This window comes from Fusarium odoratissimum, assembly GCF_000260195.1.
Source record: "Fusarium odoratissimum NRRL 54006 unplaced genomic scaffold supercont1.129, whole genome shotgun sequence".
NCBI classification, from domain to species: domain Eukaryota; kingdom Fungi; phylum Ascomycota; class Sordariomycetes; order Hypocreales; family Nectriaceae; genus Fusarium; species Fusarium odoratissimum.
In genome coordinates this window covers 670-11,930 of record NW_022158820.1, presented here as the reverse complement: position 1 = coordinate 11,930, position 11,261 = coordinate 670, and the positions used below count along the sequence as shown (strand labels likewise).

The window sequence follows — 11,261 nt, the reverse complement described above, 5'->3', positions numbered from 1 at the left end:
GAAGATGAGGGATCAGGAGCTTAGGAAACGACAGGTTCTTACACGGAGTCCTTACATGATATATAATACCAAGAATGGCCATGGCACTGGATCAGTACGTAGATAATGCAGTAATAGTAATAGCTTCCCGGCCCGCGGACACACGGCCTTCGGCTGAGGATACCCCATGCGCCCCATCGCCGCTCCAATGTGCATGGGGTGGCGTAGTATTTTATTTTTTATGAAACTTAGTTGTTCATTATTGAGATGAGAGCTCTTCTCGGGTTTATATCTCTAGATAGTTTCATCTAGGACTTTGAACTTTAAATCTAGGACTTTCAGACTAACAGTCTGAATCCTGAAGATAAGGGGGATTCCCGGATTTTCCAACAGGCAATCAACGCCTGGGCAGCGACCAGGGGCTATGCGTTCATAACTGGAAGGTCAACCAAGGAGAAAACCGGCAGGAGGACGATCACATACATGTGTGATCGTCGCCGTAACCATCCGATCGTTTCGAGAGAACGTCAACGCAAGACGACAACTCGAACAACAGGCTGCGAGTTCTCTGTACTGGCGAAAGAGAATAAAGATAGAAGTACCTGGACTCTGCGGCACCGTTCTGAAAGCCGATTCTCACTACATAACCATGAACCAAGCCAAGATACCACTGCCCACCCAGTACTTCGAACAATGTCCAAGGAGCACCTATCTCAGCTGACTGGCCTTGCCAACGCTGGGATAGCCCCTAAAGAAATTAGAACGTTCATGCGGCAGAACACTGACACGATAGCGACACAGCAGGACATATACAATCGTATTGCAGATGCTAGACGAGAAGTCTGTCAAGGACAAAGCAGCATTAACGCACTTGCTGATCAGCTGTTTAGAGAAGGATTTTGGAGTCAATTTCAAACCGGTCCAGACGGTCGAGTCAAAGCTGTTCTATTTGCGCATCCCGAGTCAGTGGCATACCTACAGGCATATCCGGATGTCTTAATCTTAGACTGTACCTATAAAACCAACAAATACGGCATGCCACTTTTGGACTTGATCGGTGTCGACTCTTGTCAACGTTCGTTCTGTGTCGCGTTCGCTTTCCTGAGTGGGGAATGTGAAGAAGACTATTTTTGGGCGTTAGATCGATTCCGATCGTTGTGCGAAAACCACAGGATTAGGCATCCCTCAGTCATCTTGACTGATCGCTGCCTAGCATGTATGAATGCTGTCGATACTTGCTTCCCATCGTCAAGGCCGCTGCTATGTCTCTGGCATGTTAACAAGGCAGTTCTCCACTACTGTCAGCCGGGATTTACGCGCCAGACTCAAGGGGACAACCCGGGAATAGAGGCTTGGGATGAGTTTTACGGCCATTGGCATTCGATCATCAAGTCACCGAATGAACAAACTTTCCACGAACGAGTGTCCGAGTTTGAGAAGAAATATCTCCCGGACTATATCGAAGAAGTCAGATATATCAAGACAAACTGGCTTGACCAATACAAAGAGAAGCTGGTGAAGGCGTGGGTCAATCAACACCCCCACTTTGACAACGTCGTTACTTCAAGGGTTGAAGGCATACACTGGCTGCTTAAGAGCCACCTCAAAGTAGCTACATTGGACTTGTTCGAAGCTTGGCAATCGATCAAGCATGCACTACTGAATCAGCTGGCGGAGCTGAAGTCGAACCAAGCCAAGCAGAAGATCAGGACCCCTATTGAACTCTCCAGTACCCTCTATGGTGCATAACGTGGTTGGGTGTCTCATGAAGCTTTGCGAAAAGTTGAGCAGCAACGAAAGCTTTTATTGCATGAAGACTCTGCTCCCATGTCAGCCTATACTGGTTCTTTCTCATGATCACAAGGGTTACCCTGCGCTCACAAGCTGAAGGGTTTATTAGTTCGAGACCAGGCACTACAACTCGAAGATTTCCATCCGCACTGGTACTTGACTCGGAAAGATAATCAGCGACCCCTCTTAGAACCTCGCCAGCGAGTCGATCCAGTGACTACGAATTCGTCTTTGCCGTTGTCTAGTGTGAGAGGAGAACTTAGTGGCTTCGAAGTCATCGAAAACGCGAGGCCGATACGAAACCCTCCTTTGTGCAGCAAATGTCATATACTAGGTCACGCAAGGAACTCTAAGGAATGTCCACTACGATACTCAGAACTAAGAGCATTGCCAGTCGTATCTTCAGACCAGCCGCAGACGTGTTCGGAAGATTTTCAATGGATACCCTTTGCGGTCCCGGAGGAGCCAAGGCCACCAGCGATGGAAACGCTCGACGAAATACAGTGGCAACCGATCACGACTTTGGAAAATTTCGAGTTTGAGCCTGAATTAACTTGTCAAGATCTGCCATGCCAGTTAACCATCGAAACAGAGCAGGTGGACCGACACATAACGACTCCAGAACCTCGGCATCTATCACCTGCACCATCTATGTATACACCGCCGGTGTCTTCACAGTTAACCTCGGACGACCCAGCTTCAGACCCAACTACACATCTAAGGTATGACGATCCACGAGCCATCCACCAGAGATACGTCAAGTCAAGAGAGGACTGGTATAAGGCTCAACCCCCGGGAACCTGGCTTGGTAATCGCCAGTATCGAAAAGCAATGGGCTTGCCTTTAGGATACCCAAAAGCAAGCTACAGCTGGTGCCTTGATTATAAGCAGATGGGGAGGTGCTGCAAAACCTCGACGGGTCTGAGAGAGTGGACTAAAGAAGAGATGATGGCTTACTTAGACTGGGACAAAGCAGAGACTGATCGCATCGAAGCACGAGTAGCTGAGGAGACCGAGAACGGACGACTGTTTACAAGCAGAAGAGGCATGGGCGAGCTTTGGGAGATGGCTCAGCGGGATATCGATGAACAACAAGCTTTGTATTCTGCCGCGGAACAGGAAGAAAGTTGTATTGTAGTTCAGCCCTAGTTCTAGTAGAGTTTAGAGTGGATGTATCACTTGAATACATCAAGGCTGTTCAAATCAAAGTCATCGACTTGCTTTGAAAAAAACATAGCAGGTTAATGGGACTTCAAGTAAAACCACTCGAGATAGTGGAATTGCACAGAGGGAGGCAATCCGATAACGGAGAGGGCTAGACTGAATATGGCAATTGGGACGGACCCGTCCCATTTTAGAAGGACGGGTACCCGCCCGCCTATTGACCGCCGGGGCACCGGAGGACCCAAGAAGTCGAGCAGCTGACGGCTGCTGGTATTGTTCGGGCAGCAAAAGCTGCAGAGGTCGGTCAAGGCAACATAAAGCTGCAGGTGAGGGTGCGATGACCACCAATGTCGAGCGGCAAGATACCGCGAGTGTCGTCTGGGCAGCCAGGGTTGCAGAAGTCGGTCGTACGGGAAATCGAGGGCGCAGAGCCCGGAATGTCGAGGTAAGAAGAAGCCGCAAATACCACGTAGGAAATAGCGCCCGGAGGCGATGTCAAGAGCTCGCAAAGCTCAGTGTTGTTAGGGACGTGTCGCGAAGAAAGGTCAACTCTCTGAATCCCTTTCTTCCGGCAGCTGTTAGGGCCCCGTTAGCCCCACAGCTGCACTTGCTGCCATTTTGGCCTGTAAAATTTCTTTGTCCTAGCAGAGCGCTAACAGCGGGTGCCAAGGAAAACTCTTTACAAGAGAGTTACGCTACTGCGCAATATAAACAACAACAGGTGTCGCAGAGTAGGCATGATCTTCACGGCCTCAGGAAACAACTGCATTAGTAATCTAGTTGTATGCTTTAAGTAACTCTGCGGGATGGAATAGCTCGCACGAGGGACAATAAAAGAAACATTCAATCAACACATTTGCTGCTGCTCATCATATTCACTCTAACCCTTTAAGCACGCTCAGTGCGACAACAGGCATGCATGTCAACCAGGGTCAAGCGAGGCTAAAACGAGGAAAAGTGGTACTTTTCTCCGGGTCGACCGGATTAATACGGAGGAATCGTATATGGCTTAGCGTAGCCACGCCCTTTATATTCGTTCCAGATGCTCCAAAGGGGATCCATAATCGCAACCGTCAACTGCAACATCACCAACACGAACTTAAATGCAACATCTCCGTTTGTTGCTTTGAGCTTTTGGGCCCTGTGCATGTGCATCGCTCTTGGTCCTGGATTCCAGAATTGGCATGACACTCACCGATACCTACCACCTTGATCCGACCAGATAGAGCAAGGTCCACCAACCACACGTTGACCTATCTGGGCTACCCTGTCCAGCCTTCTTCTACATAATTCAGCCAGACGCGCATCAGTGTTCACCTTTCTTTGAGGTATTACCACGCAAGCTTCGTACACGAAGGTAAAGCCAACGCGTGGCTGCCCCTATTTTGTTGTTCCCGCCATTGTTCCCCCACCTCCATCGAATATACAGGGCTGCGCCTTTCTTTACCAGCAATCGTGCTTCGACAGACAAGGCTCCTTTGAGGCGTACAGCAGCACTATTCTCTTCGATCTTCTATGCGCTCACGCGATTATTATCGTCCTGCCCTTACACCCGCCTAGCACTCCCTCTTTCTAAGTCCGGCACGACCGATCAAGAAATCAAATTGTTGACCGCTTACTACGAATCACCTTGCGCGCCCCGATTGGAGAAGTGTTGGTAAAATCTACATTTACTCTCGAGTTCCTAGCCCGCTGAAGCACACATTATTGAACCATCGATCACAAATTAGAGGACGAAGCGGACTGTCCAGAAGGCAGCCTAGAAATTTTATCCAACAACATTAGGTATCGATAAAACGTCAATCCACTCAAATCAGTCTTTGACCGCTTTCAGGAAGCGTGAACTCCTTGAGGCCCATTTTCAGGCAGCAGATGCAGCAGCCATACAACTCGGAAAATGCGGCGGGGGACCAGATGTTGCGTTGGAATGGCATGGGCGATGCTTCGGGCTTCGTGAACAGGTTAGATGGACTCATGGATGGAAATGCGCATGCTGGCAACTCGTTCGGGCTGGTGCTGGCACAGCCGCAGTATCCCCAGCCTGTGCCGATTCCATCAAACTCGCTTGCTCGGCGACAGATGAATCGTGCGCTTGTTCCGACTAATCCGCGGACAAACTTTGACGGATCTGTTAATGAATGGGGAAATTTTGTTGGCGATGAAAATGTCCTGCTTCGGCAGAACCCTTCCGAGAACCTGAACGAGCAGGACAACGTTGAGTGGTTGGAGGAGATGGCGCAGAAGGCTAAAAGGGAAGCACAAGCAAAACGAAAGCGAATCCCACCGTTTGTGCAAAAACTAAGCCGGCAAGTTACCCTCATCGTATAATGATTGAAGAAGCAAACTAACCACCAGAAGCTTTCTGGAAGAGCGCAAAAATGAAGACTTAATTCGATGGTCGGAAAAAGGAGATTCGTTCATAGTACTAGACGAAGACGAATTTGCCAAAACCTTGATTCCAGAATTATTTAAGCATAACAACTACGCGTCTTTTGTTCGACAGCTCAATATGTATGGCTTCCACAAATGTGTGGGTCTGTCCGATAATTCCATGCGGGCAAGTGAGTCCAAGAACAAGGGCCCGAGCGAGTACTCTAACCCCTACTTCCGACGCGGCCATCCTAACCTTTTGTGGCTTATAAACAAGCCCAAGAGTGGCAGCAAGACAAAGAAAGACGCTAAAGGTGCCAAGGGCGACAATGACAGCGAGGAAGAGGCCTGGAACGAGGAAGTACTTGGCCCAGGACTGGCAGCCTCAACTACCCAGCCCACTCAATCCTTACCTGATGGAGAGTCCCAACCCGTGCCTAAGAGGAAGGTTACATTCATACGAGAGGAGTTGAGCAAAGTTCGTGATCAACAAAAGCTGATTCTCGGCGCTATCAATCGACTGCAGAGAAACAACAACAACCTGTACAACCAGCTCGTCATGCTCCAGAACCAACACGACCGTCACCAGAGGTCGATCAACGCTATTCTCAACTTTCTCGCCAACTTGTTCCGGAAAACGCTAGAAGATCAGGGCAACTCGCAGGACGTGAGCGATATCATCTCCAGCATGATCACGAACCAGAATCAGCAGTCTACGCAGCATGCAAGTGTCGTTGATCTTGGAGACTTCATTCAAGAGATGGGTCCCACGACCTACGGCACACCTCGCATGAAGGCTCGTGGGCTGCTGCCACCCATCCCAAACCAGAACAACCGCGTCCAGTCAGCTAGGTCATCAACTATGCCTAGCAGCTCGGCGTACCAGCCCGTGGGCCATCGCAATCCCGAGATGGGTAATGTCACGGAATTTGTTAATGATTCTCCAATCGACTTGAATTTTCCCAGTCTTCGCCAAGAGCTAGAAAAAAGCCCTCATGAACGAATGAAGGTTTTTAACGACCACAACGCAACCGACACTCACGGACTGGATCTGCCAGAGACGGCCGACCTTGTCGCTAACGCGCCTAACACTCTAATTATCGACCAGGGGAGCAAGCAGGTCAATTTCATGGCTGGTCAGTCCTCGTCTGCACCCTCTATCAGATCAACTCCCGCCCCAATCCCTGTCGCGGTAACATCTGCTCCTCCCCAGATCCCCAAGTCAATCCCTCACATGGCTACGCCAGCCATGCCCACCTCAGCCTCTGTCTCACCTCCGCCGGTCGAAGCGAACCAGACATCCTCATTCTCCCCCATAATGCAACCATCCATGGCGCCGCGTTCTTTGAATGAGATCAAAGTGAAGCAGGTCGACCTAGATCAACTCCAACGTCTACAGAACGAACAGGACGCCAAGATCAGTAAGCTAGGTGATTTACTTCGCCCGCTAAGCCCCGCTGGACAAATCCCTGGTCTGGGTGATGGCGAGGCGTACTTCGACCCTCAGCCGGTAGATCTTGATCAGTATTTCGACAGCAATGCTTTCTTGGGCGATGGTCATTTTGGCGCTGATGGCAACGATTTCAACTTCGCTCCTGACACGGACTCGAATAGTCACAACAACAATTCGTTGCTACACCCGGAACAAACGATACCCCACGGAGGTACTACCAGTACTCTAAATCCTGCGAGCACAGAAGAAATTTCTCGCAATGACCCGGGGCTAGATAGTACCCCTGGCCGAGGAACCAAGCGACAACGTGTGGGCTAGTGGCCCCAGCCCTAGACCTTGTTTAAAGGCTGTCCATGGCTGGGACGAGGAGCCCCGCCGGCGGTGTCTTGAGTCATTTAACCTAGTAGATGGTGAGCGACAGAAGCCGAAGGATGGTTCCATCCACTCGACAAGGGGCAATTTTGGAATTGGAGGATGACAGGACCACCATCCATACTTGGGCATTGTAGAGTAGAGGGAGCTCTACCCACTTCTCTACCCTACCCGGGTAGAGTGGTTAGATTGGTGGATAGACTATAAGGTAGGTAGGGAAGGCAGATGCTGTATATATGCTCAATTCTTCGTAATAAGCCACCTTGTATTATACATCCCAGCCCTCTTCATCGAAATCAATATTCATTTCATCATCCATCTCCACAGCCTCTACCATCATCGCTAGCTGCTCTTCCGAAGAGATGAGCTTCCTCGCGAACCAGTTGCCCATGCACTCTAACCTCTGGAGGTTCTCTGGCGATAACCTAAGCCTATCCCAGCTCCGCGTACGGCGTGCGACCGAGAATTGTTGTTCTGGTCCAGCGGAGGAGGGTGCGATTGAGAGAATATTGATGGCCATACGGTGGAGACGAGGATAGCGCCGGCGTTGCTCTGGAACTAACCACCACTGAAGAGGAGTTATCTTTGGAGCATCAAGATCGATAGTTTTATCTTCAATAAATGCCGTAAACGTATCTTCATCCTCTTGCGAAGTAGGTTGAACTCTTAGACGACGTTTCAGCCGGTCTAATTCATTCTCTATCCTCTTCTTCAAGGATGGATGAGACGTATCGATATCAGCAGCAGCAGCAGGGAGTGATTCATGAGCGAGATGCGCGTATTGCTTCTGCCAGATCGAATAAGCAGCATCAATAGTCTTCTGATGCCACTCTCCAGGCCAGTTCTGAAGAAGATAGTGCTTCCGCTTCGAGGGATCGAGAAGCATCGCGGCGGCGTATACTGGCGTTGACTCAACGAGGGCGTAGTATTTATCAAGGATAAACCAGCCCATCTCAATAGAATGAACCATACGGAGGTCCTTCTCTGGGCCTGATTTATATAGCACCTATAAAATATCAGCGTTAAGCATTGTCTTGATGAAATAGGATAAATCTTCTGATCCTCAAAGAAGGTGAGGATAGCATCCATCAGTGTAAGGCTCTGGGATAATGAAGCCTCACTGCCTTCAACCCATAGCGTACCACTAGCAAATACAGAGAGAAACCTCTCTGTACGCTTAAGTGTATCCCACTCAACACCATTGAGTCGAAAGTTATCGCATTCAGGGTGTTTATCAATGAAGTCCTTAGTCTCTCGCTCCTTGCGTGTCGTACGCTTGATGAGATGATACCATGAGGGCCATCGAGTGTCGTTATCAATCCCTAATGTAATGCCGACAGCCTCTATCCATCGGTCATGATGGATAGAGCTGTTTCGAAGCCATACAGCTAGGTTATGAAGCTTCTGGAGCGCAGTAGTAGCACCCCAGCCTTCGAAACCTTTATGCTTCGCTTTAACTTTACCCCCTCTTCTCTGGGCTTGTTCATGAGCTCTTATTGAGGCCGGATTATCCTCAACGACCGGTACATCAAGATAGGCGGAGAATAGCTCGTAAGGGTCGGTGTCTTCCGTCTCTTCAATAGCCGCCAGAGCAGCTTTGAGTGCTTCTTTTGAGGTGGCATGGAGAAAGGCTTGAAGGGCAAGGTTAAGAATATGATCAAGGCAGCGGATGCGGTGCGTAACTGGATCATAATCAATCTGTTCGATATAAGTAAATACTCATGTAAAAGCTACCGGTAGTAGTTTAAGAAGCTTTAACTTACTCTTGGAAATATATATATATATATATTTGCTTGTTGTATATTTGCTAAAGACTAACATCATTAGGAAAACCCATTCTCACCGCTAAGCTGATAGCTTTCCTCTGTGCTGGTTCAACTAGAAAGGTCGCCTTATTTTTCTGAGATTTCAACACGCCAGTACACGCTGCCAGTACTAGAATATTCAGGGCTCTCACCGCACAGATCCTTCATCTTTCTACATTCATTCTTTTTCGTCTGTAAGTATCTATTTATTTCATAGAGGCAATTGACTAATATACTTCGACAATTTGGCTCTTCCTTTGCTCCAAGAGCCAGTTTCCCGACGAGTCTGACCGCGGTATCAATTTCGCCTCGTAGCATTCTATAAATTGCTTTAGATACCGATATCTTTCCAGTCGCCTTACGCCACGTGAATAATCCCGACCGACAATAACATGTAGAGCGCGTATGACATATTAGATCCTCAGAAGCTTTCTACTCTACTAATGCTCAACAATAACAGCCGCCAGCCATAATTCTATTACAGTTGGCGTACTTCATCAGCTCTCGCATCTGCGCACAATCCCGGTAAATACATCTTATACCATGGCCACAGCACCTCAAGAGACCATTTCCGCAACCGCCTCAGACCAGCCATAACCTGAAACACACCAACAACAGAACCTGTATTTCCAAACTCAACACTGCAAAGCACAGTCTAGACAAATTCAGCAAAAGCTCTCTTAAAGCTCTCATCAAACGTACCGTTGTGCCTTGGTTCCTCGTCGTGATAACAAGTGACCAGATATGACCCTGGATCACAATGCCAGGTAGGAAATCTAGCTTGGCTACCGCTTCGGCACCCGCGCGAGTGATGAGGAATTCCCACTGCGCTGCGTGCCAGATTCCCATTTGCTGCTCCCCTTTTGCCGCGTTGCCACCGTAGCGCTTAGTTTCGATGCTGAAGGCGAGAGGGTATTGTTGAAGCATCCTTTCCGAAGTCCAGTTGAAGCACGGAATGGCGGGCGGTTGATTTGGAGGAGGATTGATATCAGGTGTAAAGTAAAAGGCAAAGTCGACGCGGCTTGCAGGGTCAGGAAAGCGATGGTATGTGGAATCGATGTTTGTTGTTGTACTTGGAGGGTTAGAGTTTGATATGATGGTCTCTGGCGGGGGTTCAACTTACCAAGGCATAAAATCGAGTATGGTTTGATTTGCCATGTCGAAAGTGAATAGGTCGAGCAGAGGGCAATGTACAAGACAGTTCCAGGCCGCCTCATCGCTGAGCATCTGAGAGCATTGATCTGACCGATCAGCAATGCGCGAAACACGACGAAGGATTTCCCTGTCTGAGGCCATTACAGGAGACTTAGACTCAGATTCATCCAAGTCCTTGCTCGTCTCATCGTCAAAGAACATATGATCATGCACGCGATCAAGCGACATTGTCGATTTGAGATGCTGATCCAAAGCCCCCTTGACACCCCGCGGAATAATGCCATATCGCCCCGCGACATCATAAAAGTCTCGATAGAGTTCAGCAAGCGACTCAGGAAGCTTTCGCCGTGGAGCCGTCATGCTAAGTGAATCTCTCACCAACCGGTGCCCTTCTGGCCCAAACATCGGAAACAACTTGGTTGGCGATGAAGAGCGCTTCGAGCGCTTACTATCGCGTGACATGGATGCATCGCTCTGGGAAGCAAGGCTCGATTCACTGTTTGAAGGTAGACTGGGCGGATTGATGAGAGGATTTGCGCCGGCGCGTGGAGTTTGATCATTGTCGATGTCTGGGCGAGCACGCTTAGCTGGAGTAGCGGGCATGGCTTGGATTCTGACTCTGCGCGAGGAGTGAGATTCAGGTGGTGATGCTGGATATTGACGTTTGCGCGACTCGTTGAGATGTTGTCGTTTGAGAGTAGTAGATGGCGATGGTGGTGAATGTGGCGTTGGTTGGTCAAAAGGGAGAGAATCAAGCCAATTTGAGACTTTATGGATTGATGTGTTGAAGTCCATTTGATGCAGTCGCGTCAGTTGATGATGACGGACGGTGATGGTGATGGTGATAGTGATGGTGATGGTGTTGAATGAGCTAGTGAGTGAGAAAACAATCATGCCATTTTTGGCTTAGCTCAGGCTGACCGGGCGACGATGCACGTGATACAGCATCCAAAAATCTGACTGAGACTTTACAAGTTTATCCTCTCACTCTTAATCACTCAATCAAAAGAAAAATGCTCGGAAATAATTCTCTTTGAGTTTCCTTAATTTTATCCGTGGTGAATTAATTGCTCCTTGATGTTTACCAAGATCCTTATGTTCGCTGCTGTCAAGCTCCACCAGTGCGATATGATAAGATAAGAAAGCCGATAAGATAAGATGATAACAGTAGT

At 48.8% G+C, this 11,261-nt stretch overlaps 2 protein-coding genes across 3 annotated transcripts; one reads left to right on the top strand and one right to left on the bottom strand.

Moving 5' to 3' along the window:
* The first annotated feature begins 3,820 nt into the window (after window positions 1-3,820).
* Window positions 3,821-7,831, top strand: FOIG_16714 (uncharacterized protein). Of its 2 annotated transcripts, XM_031218189.1 has the most exons (3): window positions 3,821-4,719; window positions 4,769-5,240; window positions 5,293-7,831. In XM_031218189.1, the coding sequence occupies exons 2-3, from the start codon at window positions 4,807-4,809 to the stop codon at window positions 7,073-7,075; spliced, it is 2,217 nt and encodes a 738-aa protein (XP_031052099.1). In that variant the 5' UTR covers window positions 3,821-4,719; window positions 4,769-4,806; the 3' UTR covers window positions 7,076-7,831. The 2 variants fall into 2 exon arrangements, with proteins under 2 accessions (XP_031052099.1, XP_031052098.1); XM_031218188.1 differs by having other exon boundaries at window positions 3,821-5,240.
* A 1,581-nt stretch (window positions 7,832-9,412) lies between these two features.
* FOIG_16713 (uncharacterized protein) lies at window positions 9,413-10,925 on the bottom strand (the record flags this gene model as incomplete). The annotated part of the gene is made up of 3 exons (XM_031218187.1): window positions 10,058-10,925; window positions 9,637-10,006; window positions 9,413-9,589 (listed from the first exon to the last, which is right to left on the bottom strand). Exons 1-3 carry the CDS (start codon window positions 10,882-10,884, stop codon window positions 9,413-9,415), a joined length of 1,374 nt encoding a protein of 457 aa, XP_031052097.1. The 5' UTR covers window positions 10,885-10,925.
* Between the last annotated feature and the right edge of the window lie 336 nt (window positions 10,926-11,261).

Excerpts from the sequence above, each read along its gene's own strand:
- FOIG_16714 (XM_031218189.1), top strand. The coding sequence starts at position 4,807 with ATGCAGCAGCCATACAACTCGGAAAATGCGGCGGGGGACCAGATGTTG. Across the intron at positions 5,241-5,292 it reads TTTGTGCAAAAACTAAGCCG|CTTTCTGGAAGAGCGCAAAA; the intron begins GCAAGTTACCCT and ends AACCACCAGAAG.